The following is a 20,563-nucleotide window of genomic DNA, read 5'->3' as shown; positions in this document are numbered from 1 at the left end:
CTGTGAGCTGAAGATGTATTCACATTTAGCAGTGGTTCCCTGGGGTGTGAACATTTTAACAAGGGTTCCTCAGGGGTTAAAAGGTTGAAGGGGTTGTGAAGGTTTGTTTTTTATTTTCTAAATAGGTACCTTTAAAGGAGTTGTAAAGGAAAATATTTTTTCACCCTAATGCAATCTATGAATTAAGGTGAAAAAACATCTGCTGCTGCCGCCCCCCCCTGCCCTGAGCCCCCGTTATATTTACCTGCCCCTTCGAAAGTCCCGCGCGGTCCCGATATCCTCTTCGCCGCTCAGCCTGGCCGCTGATTGGCTAGAGCAGATGGATTGAGAGCAGCGCAGCCATTGGCTGGCGCTGCAGTCAATCACATCCAGTGACGCGGCGCGCCGAGGGTCGGGGCCGAGTGATACAGTGAGCGGCCATGGCCGCTCGCTGTATCACGGGAGCGTGCCCGAAATTAGTGACCACCATGCGAGCTCTCGCATGACTGTGGTTACTAATTGCGGGGAGGACCAGAGACAGCCACCGAGGGACCCCAGAAGACATGGATCGGGGGCACTCTGTGCAAAACGAACTGCACAGTGGAGGTAAGTATAACATGTTTGTTATTTAAAAAAAAAAAAATTCCTTTAGTGACCCTTTAAGCTAGTGCATTGTTGGTTCACTTACCTTTTCCTTTGATTTCCCTTCTAAGGGCCAGATTCAGGTACATTTGCGTATCTTTGCCCTGGCGTAACGTATCCGATTTACGTTACGCCTCCACAACTTAGACGGGCAAGTGCTGTATTCTCAAAGCACTTGCTCCGTAAGTTGCGGCGGCGTAGCGTAAATTGGCCGGCGTAAGCCCGCCTAATTCAAATTTGGATCAGGGGGGCCGTGTTTTATGTAAATCTACTGTAACCCGACGTGATTGACGTTTTTCCCGAACGGCGCATGCGCCGTCCGTGGAATTTCCCAGTGTGCATTGCTCCAAAGTACGCCGCAAGGACGTCATTGGTTTCGACGTGAACGTAAATGACGCCCAGCCCCATTCACGGACGACTTACGCAGACGACGTAACTTTTTAAAATTTCGATACGGGGACGACGGCCATACTTAACATTGTTGCGCCGGACTTATGCCACCATATAGCAGGGGTAACATTACGCCGGGAAAAGCCTAACGTAAACGGCGTAAATTTACTGCGTCGGCCGCGCGTACATTCGGGAATTCGCGTATCTAGCTAATTTACATATTTTGACGAGTAAATCAGCTTACACGCCCCTAGCGGCCAGCGGAAAATTGCAGTTACGATCCGACGGCGTAAGAGACTTATGCCTGTCGGATCTAATGGATATCTATGCATAACTGATTCCAAGAATCAGGCGCATAGATACGACGGCTCGGATTAGGACTTACGACGGCGTACATGGCGCTGCGCCATCGTAAGTCCTCTGAGAATCCGGGCCTAAATGTTTTTTTCTTTGTCTGAATTTCTCACTTTCTGTTTCTCCTCAGTAAGCTTGCCTCCATCGTCCATGGGGGTTAGTCAGCCAGAGCAGCTTACTGAGGAGGAACAGGAAGTGGGAAATTCAGACAAAGAAAACAAGGAAAAAAAAAATTTAGAAGGGAAATTGAAGGAAAAGTTAAGTGAACCAACAATGCACTAGCTTAAAGAAACCTCTCTCTGTCTGTGTGTGAGCCGCCCCTCCCCCCTCATGCTGCTCTCATAACGCTAACCTGTATATACCATCAGCACTGCCTCTTATTGCAGTGTCCCCCTCTGTGAATGATTTATAAACATAAATGCTGTAAATACCTCTAAGAGCCGATATTGCGATCACATGACCAACCAGCTCTCTCCTCCACCCCCCTCCTCCCCTCCAAACTAACATCAGCAGAGGAATCTCAGCCCCGCCCACTGCAACTCTCAGAGAAGGAAAGAAGAAAGCTGGCCAGTCATGTGATTGCAATCTCAGCAGTGAAATTAGGTATTTGCAGCATTTATTTGTATAAATCACACACAGAGGGGGTATCATGTACCAGGTGTGACCAGACTGTGTGGACTGCAAAGAGAGAACCAAAATGCATGTAAAGTGAATATAAATGTTTATTAATATTAGTGATATTTAAGTACACAAACACCTCCAATACCAAACAGTGACAATAAACCCAACAGTGACATACAAAAAACAAATAACTATATATAGTAGCTGGGGAATATCGTAATCAAGAACGGAAGCCAGGCCAGGGTCATACACAGAGTATCAGCAGATAAACAAAGGGCAGTTCCAGAATCACAAACGTAAGCCAGGCCAGGGTCATACACAGGGAACCAGCAGAAGGTGAATGGGATCAGGGTACAGGGCAAGGATGAAAAGGAACAGGAACACAGGAGGGATAGGATCAGTACAGGCTCGGGATCAGTTATAGGTACAGGTTCAGGTTACAGGCTAGCAGGTCAGGGCACAAGGACGATACCAAGGCAAACATGTGAGTGCTTGCTGGATATTTATATGAATGCCTGTAATTAGCCTCAAGTGACACCTGAACACAGGAGGTGCTGTCTGCTCCACAATGCCAGGAGACACCCGCTGGTGGACACCGGTAATACAGCCATAAGGATCTAACAGTGTCACCAGCAGGTGAATCCCTCCATTACAGATCTTGTGTGTTGGAAGACACCCGCTGGTGGACATTGCTACTGCGATCCAAGAGACTGACAGTGCCACCAACGGGTTAACCCTTTCCTGACAGGGGGATACTACAATAGGAGGCAGTGCTGATCAGGGCCGATCCTAGGCAGGGTGCACAGGGTGCATTGCACCCAGGCGCCTGCAGAGGTGGGGGCGCCAAACATCTAACAGACTCTCTAACAGAAGCCCTCTCTGTGTCCATCACAGAGGCCCCCCTCCAGGTCCAAATAAAGTACTCTGCTGAAAAGAATTTTCCCAAATGGGGTTATTGCGCAGCTCAAAAGGAAAGAAGTAATACCATGTAATAAAAAAGTTGTGTTTATTCACATGTTAAAAAGTGGACAAAAATTGGGTAGCATAAATGGATGGAGCATGAGTTGTATCAAGTACACAAACAGCGTTTACATAAATGTATAACAAGCAGTACACAAACAATGTTTATACAGTCAAAAATGTGCATTGTAGTAAAAACAATCTAACGAACGTTTCGACCTTTGAAGGTCTTCTTCAGAGAGTTTGTGTGGCTGGAAAGGAACATATAGTGGTTAGACACACAAACTCTCTGAAGAAGACCTTCAAAGGTCGAAACGTTCGTTAGATTGTTTTTACTACAATGCACATTTTTGACTGTATAAAAATTGTTTGTGTACTGCTTGTTATACATTTATGTAAACGCTGTTTGTGTACTTGATACAACTCATGCTCCATCCATTTATGCTACCCAATTTTTGTCCACTTTTTAACATGTGAATAAACACAACTTTTTATTACATGGTATTACTTCTTTCCTTTTGAGCTGCGCAATAACCCCATTTGGGAAAATTCTTTTCATCATTTTTATCGGGGTGAGCAGCCACATTCTCTCCACTATAGTGTCCTGTCCCTTTTCTATAAAGTACTCTGCTTCTCTTCCTGTATTTTGTTTATTGTTAAGAGATCATGTAAGGATCCCAGGTTAATGAAGACTTCATGGGGGAGCATCTCTGTGGTTAAGTCATTGCCATAGCAACATTTGTAAAGGGGAGGAGTTAGTAAAATGACGACGCCCATGTGGGGGCGCCAAAAATATTTCTGCACCCAGGCGCATGTGACCCTAGGATCGGCCCTGGTGCTGATGGTGTTTACAGATTAGAGTGGCTCTAACTTTTTTTAACAACAAGGTTGGTCTTTATTAAGGCAAAAGCGGTACAGTATAAGGTACATTAGTCAACAATACATAGCAGCATCATAGGCCGACATGAGATACAGGAATCACAAGATGAAGATTCCCTAAGTCCAATCACAACAAGAGAACAGCTAAACAAGCCAATTATGAGAATTACCAAGCATAGTAGGCCGGGATCAGGGAAAGGGGGGGGGAGGGAAGGGGGGGGGAGAAGGGCGGGAGGGGGGGGAAGGGGGGGAGAGGAGGGGGGGGGGGAGACAACCATCAGAGGGCAGCAATGCAATATTCAGGCTTGATCAGAGAGGATTTATCCACGGCCCCAACGGGCAGCCGGGCAGCCCCTGTTCATGTAGGTCATTTTATATAGTGGGAGAACTGCATTGACCGCATCCATCCACCCACCCACCGTAGGGGGGGCCCTAGAGGTCCATTTCAGTAGGATCGCCTTCTTTGCATAAAAGAATAGTAATGACATCAACAGCTTAACGTATCGAGGCCTCTGCTCATCATCCTGCACCCCCAGGAGCGCCAGCTCCGGGGAGATCGGAAGACTCAGGTGGAGGCGAACATTGACAGTTTCAAAGACAGCGGACCAAAAGTCCAACAGTCTAGGACATGTCCAGAACATATGCATATATGTTCCCTCCGAGGTGCGGCATCTCGGGCAGTTAGGGGAACGCTGCGGATATATCCCATGCAGTCTCTGAGGGGTGAAGTACACCCTGTGCAGGAACTTAGCCTGAATCAGTTTATCTCTAGAGGAGATCACCAGCTTATACCCGTTGTCAAAGCACTCCTCCCACACCCCTCTGTCCAGGGACGGGACATCCACCACCCACTTGCTCCACAGGGCATCTATCTTAGGGGAGTCCTTGCTGAGGATCGTCAGGTACAGAGTGGAGAATGCTTTCTTAAGAGAGCTCTGAGCCAGCAAGTCCTCAACCGGGTCAGCCTGAAGGTCAGGAGGGGCAGGGAACTGGGCCCTGAAAGCATGCCGCAGCTGATGATAGCGGAACAGCATCCAGGGCGCCAGACCAAATCGACTGGATAGGGTCGAGAAGGGAAGCAGGGATCCCCCACTGACAACATCTCGCAGGACCTTGATACCCGAGCGCGCCCACACTTGCGGGTCCGGTATGGTACGGAAGTGTTTGAGGTTGGGGTTACCCCACAACGGGGTATAGGGGGACCATCTGCCAGGGGACTGAAAGTGACGTCTAGCCACTCCCCACACCCGCAACGTAGTCCTGGACGGACACGGCAACAAGGGGTACTCAGTTGGACCCCGGTAAACCAGGTTACTGAGTTCGGTAAGGGACCCCACAATAGCTGCCTCCAAACAGACCGCTGCATTGGCCCTGGACTGCTCAAACCACCACCGCACTGTAACTAGTACAGCAGCCCAATAATACACTAGCAGGTTGGGCAGCGCCAACCCCCCGAAACCAACAGGCAACTGAAGGGTGGCCCTGGCCAACCGAGGGGTCGAACCCCGCCACAGAAAAGAGCCAATACAGCTATCTAAGTCCCGAAAAAACGAATTAGTAGAGTGGCTCTAACTTTAAGAGAAAATACGAGAATATATTTTTTTAAGCAAAGTTTAGCATAATTTTAACTTCAAAAAGGTACCTTCTATTGCTCCCAGCTTCCTTCAAATCTCTATATTCCTATTTTTGGTGCTGTGATCCGGTGGCTACATTCCGTTTTTCTGTATGTAGGAAAATAGCCACGCTCACTTGCTCATTCCCAAGATGGACTATGGGATTCAGAAGAAGTTATTACTATAGTTTGGGTAAGTAGTAAGCATATGTCATTTGTGGCACTACCACAGGACAGGGGTCTAATAAGTATCTACAACACATATATGGTATGAATTTCAATGCTGTTTTTTTCTGTGGCACTGTTGGTTATAACGCAGGGGTTGACAAATTTGCTTGGAATCTAGGAGCCAGCTAAAAAAGTTAGGAGCCAGAATGCGCGCCCTGTCCCGACGAGCTCACGAGCGGAAGCGAACACATAAGTGAGCAGCGCCCGCATATGTAAACGGTGTTTAAACCACACATGTGAGGTATCACCACGATTGGTAGAGTGAGAGCAATAATTCTAGCCCTAGTCCCCCTCTGTAACTCAAAACATGCAACCTGTAGATTTTTTTAAACGTTGCCTATGAAGATTTTAAAGGGTAAAAGTTTGTCGGCATTCCACGAGCGGATGCAATTTTAAAGTGTGACATGTTGGGTATGAATTTACTCGGCGTAACATTATCTTTCATAATATAAAAAAAAAAATGGGGATAACTTTACTGTGGTCTTATTTTTTAATTACAAAAAAAGTGTAATTTTTTCCCAAAAAAGTGCGCTTGTAAGACCGCTGCGCAAATACGGCGTGACAGAAAGTATTGCAACGATTGCCATTTTATTCTCTAGGGTGTTAGGATAAAAAATATATACCGTGTTTCCCCGAAAATAAGCCCGGGTCTTATATTAATTATGCCAACAAAAGACACAGTAGGGCTTATTTTCGGGGTAGGTCTTACCATGTAATGTGCTGTCTTCTCTCCCCCTCTCCCTCCCTGCCTGTCAGGAATCCCCAGTGTGAACTGAGTTAAAATGCTTGTAAAATCCTATAATCCACTCTATTACAGTATTATATAATGTACAATGTGTGCGTTTCTGTAATATAATTGTGCCAAATACTTTTGTTATAGCGCCGCTCTGCACTTCTGTTACCCACGGGAGCTCTCTTCCCTGCATTTATGTTACAGAAACACACACATTGTACATTATAAACTACTGTAATAGAGTGGATTATAGGATTTTACAAGCATTTTAACTAGGGCTTATTTTCAGGGTAGGGCTTATATTGCAGCCCTCCTGGAAAATAACGCTAGGTCTTATTTTCAGGGTAGGTCTTATTTTTGGGGAAACAGGGTATAATGTTTGGGGGTTCTAATTAGAGGGAAGAAGATGGCAGTGAAAATAGTGAAAAACAACATTAGAATTGCTGTTTAACTTGTAATGCTTAACTTGTAATACCAACGGCCACCACCAGATGGCGCCAGCTTACACATCTGGTGGTAATAACTTGTAATACCAACGGCTGACCACCAGATGGCGCCAGTTCACAAGCCAAGTCGACCAGGACCCTATTTCTAGTCGCCATGGCGACCTGGCACCCGGGATTTGTCAAGCCCTGTTATAACGGTAAAGCGTTTTATGTCATTTTTATATTTGTTGGTCATATCTTCATTGTTTTATATGTATATTTGATGTTTTAGTGCTATATCTCTATAATATTTTTAAGTTTCTAATAATATTAAAAAGTATTTTGCTATAAAAAATATGTGTGAAAAAAATATGGAACACTTTATAAAGACGATCAATGTCTGGTTAAAACTGAGCATGTGCAGCTTGCCCCCACCAAGGCTCTGTTCTATCAGGAGATGGTTTGGGGACTGTTGAAGGGGAGGATCAGAGAAGACAGGATCAAAAAGCCTTTTTACACAATGCAGAGGATCAACCCATTAGGTTCCACAGTGAGTATAGCAAGCATGCTTTACTGCATATACAGACCGATTTTACTGTTGTGGGTTTAGTAACACTGTAACCGCTTGCGACCAGCCGTTGTAGTTATACTGGCATGAAATGCTGTAGATGTACGTCAGGCTTGTACACAGCGTTCTGTGGGCGTGCCCATTGGGCCCCAGAAGACTCGATGTCTGACGGCCACCCGCGATCATTCCCAGCAGAGACAGAAAGGAGATCTGCGATAGTAAACAAGGCAGATCTCCATTCTGACAGGGGATCACACAGAGATCCTGTCTTTCTGCTATGCAGGAAGAAGGATCTGTGTGTTGCTCCAAGCAGCCCATCTCCTATACAGTTAGTAAAAATACTGAGGAAACACAGTTAACCCCTTGATAGCTCCTGATGTTAACCCCTTCCCTGCCAGTGTCATTAGTACAATGTCAGTGCATATTTTTAGCACTGGTCACTGTAATGTCACTGGTTCCCAAATAATTATAAAAAATGTCAGTTAGGTGTCCGATCTGTCTGCCACAATGTCGCAGTCCCAATAAAAATCGCTGATCACCGCTCTTACTAGTAAAAAAATAACAATAATAATAAAAATGCCCAAAATCTATCCCCTATTTTGTAGACGCTATAACTTTTGCACAAACCAATCAATATAGGTTTATTTTTTTTTTTTTTTTGCCAAAAATATGTAGAAGAATACATATTGACCTAAATAGCAAAAAAATAAGAACCGCAGAGGCGATGAAATACCACCAAAAGAAAGCTCTATTTGTGGGAAATAAAGGACATCAATTTTATTTTGGTACAGCGCGGCACAACCGCGCAATTGTCAGTTACGCAGTGCCTTATCGCAAAACAAATGGCCTGGTCAGGAATAGGGTGACCACGTGTCCCGGATTGCCTGGGACAGTCCTGCATTTTGCAGGTCTGTCCCGGGCACCTTCATTTCAGGACAATACAGTGTCCCAGAATGAAACTGACACAGCCACCCCCCAAGCCAAACTAATGCCCTCAAAAAAAGGCTGCCCCATCACCGCTTTACTCACTGACAATACTTGTCATGGCCAGCAATGCTTGGAGGAGCACAGTCCCCACCCCCTGCTTGTGATTGGAGAAATCATAAATCCCACCTCTTGTGCCTAGTCACTGTGCTGTGATTCGTTACAGCACAAGCTGATTTTTGGGAAGGGGGGTGTCCCTGAATGGTAGTTTGGAAATGTGGTCACCCTAGTCAGGAAGGGGGTAAATTCTTCCTGGGTAGAAGTGCTTTGACAAAAAACCTGGAAGCTGATTGGTTGCAGAGCTGCACCAGATTTTGCACACTCCAGTTTTAGTAAATCGACCTCAATGCATCAGCGGTGATGACCAAAAAAAAACAAAGAAATTAGAAATATATATTTTCAAAGAAACATTGCAAAAGAGCCATCACTACTAAGGAACTGCAATTCTCAGAAATCCCTGACATACAGAAGCATAAACGGAACATTAACTTTCCCCGAGTGTTAGCCAACCATGTACAATTACTGCTGCAACAACAATTTAAATTGTACTCCTTCATTTTCACATCAGTTCCATGATTTCATAAGTAACTCTATTATAGACACATTACCTCCTAATCCCGGCCTGAGACGATTATCATACCCATCCAGAAGTCTGTCTAGAATTCTTGTGAAGATGGTTATGTTATTTTTTGCATCATCATCCATGTTTTCTGCAAGGACTTGCCTAGGCAGAGATAATTTCATAGTTAAGCATTACTAATATACTTAAAACTTGTGTATAGATAGATAACAAGAATAGCACACAATGTAACTAATCACAACAAAGAGTATGAATTTGCTGCCAGTTGATCATTTTGGTAAGTTACTAAGGCTTAGGGGCTGACTTACTAAGAAGTCATTTTTTTTTCACTTAGCTGTAGCGATGAAGCTGTAGGCACTTCAAACCCCCAATTATGTGCAGAGGAGGATACTATTTATTTAATGCCCCCGCACATGACTGGGTGTTTGACGTGAACGCAGCTCCACTGGGCTAAGTGAAAAATGTTTCTAATTTTGTAAATGACCCCCTTGATGTGTAAGGAAAGGCTTGTACATATGGCTGCCATAATAACACAAAATCTTCTTCAGTAAATGGCTCCCCAGCGGTACCTGGACCCAACGCAGTAGGCTAATGGATACATCAAACGAGAGTGTTGCAGCTCTTGATGTCCACTAAAAGTGCAACTTTAAACTATACCAGGATAGGAAAGGATAGCAAAAAAAAAAAGAAAAAACGCAGCCAACGGCCATTTCACACAAACTGGACATGCTTCGTCAATGCGGTGGTATGTATTTATCCTGCCTTTCCCTGTCTTGTTTTTATTCTGACAGCTACAGAACAGAGCAATATTAGTGGAAGTCAAGCACTGGATCGCACTTTGTTGGTTTATTCACTATAACTTATAATGCAACAGATTATATATATATATATATATATATATATATATATATATATATATATATTATATATATTTATTTATTTATTTTTTAATAGGGATTACTATGAAAAGGCTGTCATAATATTATTATTTTTATCATTATTTTTATAACAATATTATACTATTATGCAAAGGGTACCATAATATTATTATTTTGTATAACAATATTATACTATTATGCAAAGGGTACCATAATATTATTATTTTGTATAACAATATTATACTATTATGCAAAGGGTGCCATAATATTATTATTTTTTATAACAATAGTATACTATTATGCAAAGGGTGCCATAATATTATTATTTGTATAACAATATTATACTATTATGCAAAGGGTACCATAATAGGATTTTTTGTACTCACCGTAAAATCCTTTTCTCTGACGTCCATGGACGGACACAGCTCCTTAAATCTTGACAAGTGGGTTATGTTCCTGTTCACAGGAGAGGACTAGTCCTCTCCTGTGAACAGGAACATAACCCACTTGTCAAGATTTAAGGAGCTGTGTCTGTCCATGGACGATAAGAGAAATTATTATTTTAACAACAATATTATACTATTATGCAAAGGCTACCATAATATTATTATGTTTATAACAATATTGTAATATTATGCAAAGGGTACCTTAATAATATTACGTTTCTAAGGCATATATATTTGGAAAATACATTTTATAAACTTGTATTAAAACTAGACACAGTTTATTAATAAACACAACATCACAATTTAGTTAGCAAACAAATTATATATTATATATAATTTACGGTATATTTTTTAGGATAGTACTGTATTAATAAAAGCCCTATACCAGCAATTAAGTCAAACAGCCAACCAGACCAAGTAGATCTTTTTTTCAGGTCCTTATACTCTAATTCAGGGTTTTTCAACTCCAGTCCTCAAGGCGCCCCAACAGGTCATGTTTTCAGGCTTTCCATTATTTTGCACAGGTATTTGATCAGTTTTACTGCCTTGCAATTGCCCCAGCTGTTTCATCTGAGAGAAATCCTGAAAACATGACCTGTTGGGGCGCCTTGAGGACTGGAGTTGAGAAACACTGCTCTAATTGGCTGCCTAAATTAAAACTAGTTTTTCACAAGGTGCAAGACTTGCCCTCTCTATATTATCCCCTATTTGAAAACATATACCAATTACATATTTATACATGTTATATCATGGAACAGTATACAATCTAAATTTACACATAACTATATTTAATTATACTTCCTACAAATAATGCAATAAAATTATTTGTATCTTAAAAATGTTTTGCATAGAAGTTATTCACGAACATGTGTTGGAAATGTATGTTGTCTTTTGATTATTATAGTATTCAAAAATAGTTTTTAGTAGTTTCTGTACTTTGAGCTAAAACAAAATAAGTATTAGAAATGTATTTATTACCCAAATACGTATCCCTCTAAAGCCACATTGTCCTCCTTTAGCTCAAAGTACAAAAACTATTAAGAACAATTTTTGCATACTAAATATTCAAAGGAAATCATAAATGTCCAACAAATATTCATTCTGAGTTCCAGAGTTTTGTTGCTAAAAGTCAGAATTTTTATAAGAAAACAAGGAGACTTGGAATCTCCTGAAATGACATAACTCTAATAAAAATGACAATACATCGACGATATTCATTATAGCAATACAGTGATTAAGAATGTGTGAATATTTCCTAAGCCACCAATGTCTAGAACTTACATTAATTAACACTTTGCCTATGTTTTTTAAATGATGTTCTTAAACATTTATAATTTAATACTATCAATTTATTTTCATACACATAGAGGTATATAAACCTGTATACCGATAGTTATACAAATAATGCATTAAAGAAAATCCGCATATCACATAGTTCCTTTAAGGATATCTAAAAGCAAATATTTGCATGCTGCACAAAGGAACTGATGATAACCTATATAAAAATATCAAATTGCATTTTATGCCTTCATCCTTGAGGACAGCTCTGTCATATTAGGAGCTGCACAATACTTTATGTCTGCAAAGCAGCAGTATGATTACCCCTTTTGCTGAGCAGACAAATGGAACAACATCAGGATAAATATAAGTTGTAGAGAACACTCGCTATGTATTTATGTTGCTATTATGAAACAAGAAAACAATCAGACACAAACTTGACTAATAAAGCTCCCAGTGTTTTATTGAGAAAGAGCTTGGCATTGTATACTAGCTCCATCTAGAGGATACAAGAAGCCACATGACTACTTTTCAAGGGACAAGACAATGTCCAACAAATAGGAATGCATCAACATGTCAGCAGCAACTCCTCACCATACCAGTAGTTTTGTCTTTTGCCATGCACTTTCTTTTAATGCCTTCAATATTAACATTACAGGGTTAAATATAATATTGTCATTGGCTTCATCAACTCTCCCTGTACTTTTTAAACATCACCTGCCACTGGTGCTTATGTCAGATAAAGTGATTTGATTTGTGAGCATAATTAACCCATGGCTGCCTCCTACAGATAAGAGCTTAGGTGCCATCAGCAGCTCCCATGATTTAAACTAATGTGACTTTAAAATGTATTTTGCTCCAATTAGCTCTTGGTTTCTATGGATCAGTGTCAAGGCTTTCATTAAAATACCAAAAAAATGCCCAGTGCTGAAATAAACGCAATGTAGAAAGTCCATGCATGATATAAGGTGTAGAAGACAAGGAGCTCACCTTGATGACAGCCACATGAACAGGGTGAGGAGCATGCCTAGGTTCCTCTTATGGAAGGGTAGCCTGCTTTCCATAGTGTCTCCAGTGGGGTCTTTATATAAAAACCTGAGGAAGAGAACAAAATCGGATTATTGGGATGCACCTGGAAGAGACAAGATCATCAAGCAACAGCAGAGCCATGAACTTCCAGGTGACCATGCATGGTCCAGGAGGACTGGTGGAAAGTCCATAAAGAGCTTCTTCTACCTTCTCTGCCACAATGCCATGTGCTGGAGTGACTACCCCACTTGTCAACACTCTACACATGGACTCTCCACCATCACCAGGGACCACAGGGACCGCATACATAGCTGAGGATGGAAAGATCGCAGGGCTCAATAGGAGAGCCAAGCCAGGCTGGAGCACAAGTTGTCCCAGGCATGAGCAGAGCCACCATTGGGGGTCCCCGGTAATTGGAGTGTACCTGCTTGGGGATGCGGGGAAGGTGCCGGCACGGAGGATGCTGGAGGTGCAGAGCGGCTGCGGTACACAGAGGCTCGCTGAGAACAGATCCTGCCTGCTCTGAATGGAGGAGGGTCTCTCTCTCTCTATCTCTCAGTCGGGGGCGAGCTGATGTTTGCTTGGTGCCCGCGCTGGAGTGGTAGCGGGGGCGCGCCTGGCTCTGGGAGTTCCCTCTCCGTATACAGGGGAGAGAGGAGGAATTGGCCGCGGAGCGCTCCCGATGCTAGGATGCCGGGGACAGCTCGTCCGGGGATGCGTGTGATTGTGACATGAGCCAGCCTGGCCGGGAGCTCTCCGTCCTCCTTACACCTCTAACATCTGCAGCGCTAAGGAGCGGGGGGCGCCTGCGCCGTCATCCAGACATGCAGCACCATCCCATACATATACATCCATCCTATACATATTCCTATATACATCCCATACATATCCCAATATACATCCCATACATATCCCAATATACATCCCACACATATTCCTATATACATCCCATACATATCCCAATATACATCCCATACATATCCCTATATACATCCCATACATATCCCTATATACATCCCACACATATCCCTATATACATCCCACACATATCCCTATATACATCCCACACATATCCCTATATACATCCCATACATATTCCTATATACATCCCATACATATCCCAATATACATCCCATACATATCCCTATATACATCCCATACATATCCCAATATACATCCCATACATATCCCTATATACATCCCATACATATCCCAATATACATCCCATACATACCATCCATCCTATATATATATATTCCTATATACATCTTATACATATCCCTATATACATCCCATACATATTCCTATATACATCCCACACATATTCCTATATACATCCCACACATATCCCTATATACATCCATGCATATCCCTATATACATCCCACACATATCCCTATATACATCTCATACATATCCCTATATACATCCCATACATATACATCCATCATATACATATTCCTATATACATCCCTATACACATCGCTATATACATTCCATACATATACATCCATCCTATGCATATTCCTATATACATCTCATACATATTCCTATATACATCCCATACATATCCCAATATACATCCCATACATATCCCTATATACATCCCACACATATCCCTATATACATCCCACACATATCCCTATATACATCCCATACATATTCCTATATACATCCCATACATGTTCATATATACATCCCATACATATACATCCATCCTATACATATTCCAATATACATCCCATACATATCCCAATATACATCCCATACATATACCTATATACATCCCACACATATCCCTATATACATCCCACACATATCCCTATATACATCCTATACATATTCCTATATATATCTCATACATATCCCTATATACATCCCATACATATACATCCATCCTATACATATCCCTATATACATCCCATACATATACATCAATCCTATACATATTCCTATATACATATCATACATATCCCTATATACATCCCATACATATACATATTCCTATATACATCCCATACATATACATCCATCCTATACATATCCCTATATACATCCCATACATATACATCCATCCTATACATATTCCTATATACATATCCCTATATACATCCCATACATATACATATTCCTATATACACCCCATACATATCCCTATATACATCCCATACATATCCCTATATTCATCTCATACATATCCCTATACACATCCTATACATATACATCCATCCTTTACATATTCCTATATACATCTCATACATATCCCTATATACATCCCATACATATACATCCATCCTATACATATTCCTATATACATCTCATACATATCCCTATATACATCCCATACATATCCCTATATACATCCCACACATATCCCTATATACATCCCATACATATACATCCATTCTATACATATTCCTATATACATCTCATACATATCCCTGATCCCATACATACATATCCCTATATACATCCATCCTATACATATTCCTATATACATCTCATACATATTCCTATATACATCCCATACATATCCCTATACACATCGCTATATACATCCCATACATATCCCTATATACATCCCACACATATCCCTATATACATCCTACACATATCCCTATATACATTCCACACATATCCCTATATACATCCCATACATATCCCTATATACATCCCACACATATCCCTATATACATTACATACATATTCCTACATACATCCCATACATATCCCTATATACATTCCACACATATCCCAATATACATCCCATACATATCCCTATATACATCCCACACATATCCCTATATACATCGCATACATATCCCTATATACATCCCACACATATCCCTATATACATCCCACACATATCCCTATATACATCCCACACATACCCCTATATACATTCCACACATATCCCTATATACATCCCATACATATCCCTATATACATTCCACACATATCCCTATATACATCCCATACATATTCCTATATACATCCCAAACATATTCCTATATACATCCTACACATATCCCTATATACATCCCACACATATCCCTATATACATCCCACACATATCCCTATATACATCCCACACATACCCCTATATACATTCCACACATATCCCTATATACATCCCATACATATCCCTATATACATTCCACACATATCCCTATATACATCCCATACATATTCCTATATACATCCCATACATATTCCTATATACATCCTACACATATCCCTATATACATCCCACACATATCCCTATATACACCCCATACATATCCCTATACATATCCCTATATACATCGCTATATACATCCCATACAAATTCCTATATACATCCCATACATATCCCTATATACATCCCATACATATCCCTATATACATCCCATTCATACATATCCCTACATACATCCCATACATATCCCTATATACATCCCATACATATCCCTATAAACATCCCTATATACATCCCATACATATCCCTATATACATCACATACATATTCATATATACATCCCATACATATTCCTATATACATCCTATACATATTCCTATATACATTCCATACATATCCCTATATTCATCCCATACATATCCCTATATACACCCCATACATATCCCTATATACATCCCATACATATCCCTACATACATATACCTATATACATCCCATACACACATATACCTATATACATCCCATACATATCCCTATATACATCCCATACATACATATCCTTATATACATCCCATACATATCCCTATATACATCCCATACATATCCCTACATACATCCCATACATATCCCTATATACATCCCTATATATCCCATACATATCCCTATATAAATCCCATACATATCCTTATATACATCCCTACAATACTTCCCATACATATCCTTATATACATCTCTACATATCCCAATATACATCCCATATGTATACATAGTTACATAGTTAGTCAGGTTGAAAAAAGACACAAGTCCATCCAGTTCAACCACAAAAAACAAAAAATAAAAAAACACAGTAAAATCCTATACACCCAACTCCATACCCACAGTTGATCCAGAGGAAGGCAAAAAACCCCAGCGGAGCATGATCCAATTTGCTACAGCAGGGGAAAAAATTCCTTCCTGATCCCCCGAGAGGCAATCGGATTTACCCTGGATCAACTATACCTACAAATCTTAGTACTCAGTTATATTCTGTACATTTAGGAAAGAATCCAGACCTTTCTTAAAGCAATCTACTGAGCTGGCCAGAACCACCTCTGGAGGGAGTCTGTTCCACATTTTCACAGCTCTTACTGTGAAAAAACCTTTCCGTATTTGGAGGTGAAATCTCTTTTCCTCTAGACGTAAAGAGTGCCCCCTTGTCCTCAGTGATGACCGTAAAGTGAATAACTCAACACCAAGTACACTGTATGGACCTCTTATATATTTGTACATGTTGATCATATCCCCCCTTATTCTCCTCTTCTCAAGAGTGAATAAATTTAGTTCCTCTAATCTTTCCTCATAGCTGAGCTCCTCCATGCCTCTTATCAGTTTGGTTGCTCTTCTCTGCACTTTCTCCAATTCTCCTATATCCTTTTTGAGAACTGGTGCCCAAAACTGAACTGCATATTCCAGATGAGGTCTTACTAATGATTTGTACAGGGGCAAAATTATATCTCTGTCTCTGGAGTCCATACCTCTCTTAATACAAGAAAGGACTTTGCTCGCTTTGGAAACCGCAGCTTGGCATTGCATGCCATTATTGAGCTTATGATCAACTAAAACCCCCAGATCCTTCTCCACTACAGACCCCCCCAGTTGTACTCCCCCTAGTATGTATGATGCATGCATATTCTTAGCCCCCAAGTGCATAACTTTACATTTATCTACATTAAACCTCATCTGCCACTTAGTCGCCCAATCAGACAGAGCATTGAGGTCGGCTTGTAAATTGGAGACATCTTGTAAGGACGTTATTCCACTGCATAGCTTGGTGTCATCTGCAAAGACAGAAATGTTACTTTTGATCTCAAACCCAATATCATTTATAAATATATTGAAAAGTAAGGGTCCCAGCACTGAACCTTGGGGTACACCACTGATAACATTGGACCATTCAGAGTAAGAATCATTAACCACAACTCTCTGAATTCTGGCTTAGAGTATACCTATATACATTTTATATACATCCCACACATATCCCTATATACATCTTTATATACATCCCACACATATCCCTATATACATCCCATACATATCCCTATTTACATCCATACATATCCCTACATACGTCCCATACATATCCCTATATACATCCCATACATATCCCTATATACATCCCATACATATCCCTATATACATCCCATACATATCCCTATATACATCCCATACATATCCATATATACATCCAATACATATTCCTATATACATTCCATACATATCCCTATATACATTGCATACATATCCCTACATACATCCCATACATACACATCCCTATATACATCCCATACATATCCCTATATACATCCCATACATATTCCTATATACATCCCATACATATCCCTATATACACCCCATACATATCCCTATATACATCCCTATATACATACCATACACATCCCTATATACATCCTGTACACATACCTACACACATCCCGACACACACTCTTCACATATCCCTGCATACATCCCTACACATACCTACACACATCCCTACACATACCTACACACATCCCTTCACATACCTACACACATCCCTTCACATACCTACACACATCCATGCACACATCCCTACACATATGCCATACACATCCCTGCACCCTGCACACATCCCTACACATACACCCCTGGACATATCATATACACATCCCTACACATATTCCATGAACATCCCTGTACACATACCTACACACATCCCGACACACACTCTTCACATATCCATGCATACATCCCTACACATACCTACACACATCCCTACACATACCTACACACATCCCTTCACATACCTACACACATCCATGCACACATCCCTACACATATCCCTACATACATCCCTAAAACACATCCCTACACACATCCCTAAAACACATCCCTACACACATCCCTAAAACACATCCCTACACACATCCCTAAAACACATCCCTACACACATCCCTAAAACACATCCCTACACACATCCCTACACACATCCCTACACATATCCCTACACATATCCCTACATACATCCCTAAAACACATCCCTACACACATCCCTAAAACACATCCCTACACACATCCCTACGCACATCCCTGCGCACATCCCTACACACATCCCTACACACATCCATGCACACATCCCTACACATATCCCTACATACATCCCTAAAACACATCCCTACACACATCCCTAAAACACATCCCTACACACATCCCTACACACATCCCTGCGCACATCCCTACACACATCCCTGCGCACATCCCTGCGCACATTCCTACACACATCCCTGCACACATTCCTACACATACCTACACACATCCCTGCACACTTCCCTACACATACCTACACACATCCCTCCACAGATCCCTACACACATCCTTGCACACATCCCTGCACACACCACTGCACACATCCCTACACACATCTGTCACTGCTCCAGACACTGCCATCAGCATCTCATCCTGCATCCTCTATGCATTCCTTCCATACATTGCCATCATGCAGATCCTGACTCCTCTATGCATTTTTTACAGACATTGCCATCATCCGCTGCTCCTGCCTCCTTCATGCATTCATTACAGATACTGCCTTGACGTTGATGCAGATCACTTGCTTCTGCATCCTCCATGCACCGATTACAGACATTGTCATGATGCTGATGCTGGACCCCTGCTCTGGAATCCTCCACTTGTTCCACTTATTGCAATTCTGCTGCTGCTGAACCCCATCACCCAACTCTTCTCTGCATAGGCATGATGCTGATAAACCCCTGCACTTGCTTCCTCCATGCATTGACTCATCCATATAGCATGCTGCTAATGAACCCCTGTACCTATCTCTTCCATGCATAGATTCCTCCATACATTGCCATGCTGCTGATGAACCCCTGCACTCTTTCTCCTCCATGCATTGACTCCTCCATAGACTATGGTGTGGATAAACCCCTGCACCTGTCTCCTCCATGCATTGACTCCTCCATAAACCATGCTGCTGATGAACCCTTTTCACCTATCTCCTCCATGCATTGACTCCACCATAGATTGCCATGCTGCTTCTGAACCCTGCCTCCTCCTTGCATTGACTCGTCCATATACCATGGTTCTGATGATAACTTCCATCTGTCTCCTCCATGCATTGACTCCTCCATGCATTGTCCTGCTGCTGCTGAACCCCTGTACCTGTCTTCTCCAACATTGACACCTCCATATATACTATAATGCTGTGGAACCTCTGCACCTGTCTCCGCTATGCACTGACACCTCCATAGACCATAATGCTGATAAACCCCTGCATGTGTCTCCTCCTTGCATTGACTCCTCCATATACCATGGTTCTGACAATAACTTCCATCTGTCTCCTCCATGCATTGACTCCTCCATACATTGTCCTGCTGCTGCTGAGTGCTGAACCCCTTGTACCTGTCTCCAACATTGACACCTCCATATATACTATAATGCTAATGAACCACTTTACCTGTCTTCTCCATGCATTGACTCCTCCATATACCTTCCACCTGTCTCCTCCATGCATTGACTTCTCTGCACATTGCTATGCTGCTATACCCCTGCACCTGCACCACATGATGCTGCTGCTGAACCCTTGAACCTGCCTCCTCCCTGCTTAGACTTCATATACCATTGTGCTGCTGAACCTCTACACCTGTCCTCCATGCAGTGCCATGAGGCTGCTGCTGAACCCCTACACCTGTCTCTTCCATGCAGTGCCATGAGGCTGCTGCTGAACCCCTATACCTGTCTCCTCCATGCAGTGCCATAAGGCTGCTACTGA

At 41.8% G+C, this 20,563-nt stretch overlaps 1 protein-coding gene across 1 annotated transcript in view; it reads right to left on the bottom strand.

Annotated features, from left to right (window-relative positions):
• The window catches only part of GABRA2 (gamma-aminobutyric acid type A receptor subunit alpha2), a 273,826-nt gene extending 260,487 nt beyond the window's left edge, over positions 1-13,339 (bottom strand). The window contains exons 1-3 of the mRNA XM_040334997.1: positions 13,011-13,339; positions 12,548-12,652; positions 8,984-9,099 (exon numbers count right to left, since the gene is read on the bottom strand). Coding sequence (XP_040190931.1) covers positions 8,984-9,099; positions 12,548-12,621 — 190 coding nt within the window. The 5' untranslated portion in view covers positions 12,622-12,652; positions 13,011-13,339. The remainder of the gene's footprint in view (positions 1-8,983; positions 9,100-12,547; positions 12,653-13,010) is intronic.
• Between the last annotated feature and the right edge of the window lie 7,224 nt (positions 13,340-20,563).

The sequence above is a fragment of the Rana temporaria genome, chromosome 1 (assembly GCF_905171775.1).
Source record: "Rana temporaria chromosome 1, aRanTem1.1, whole genome shotgun sequence".
NCBI lineage: Eukaryota > Metazoa > Chordata > Amphibia > Anura > Ranidae > Rana > Rana temporaria.
This window is presented reverse-complemented; position numbering and strand designations above follow the sequence as displayed.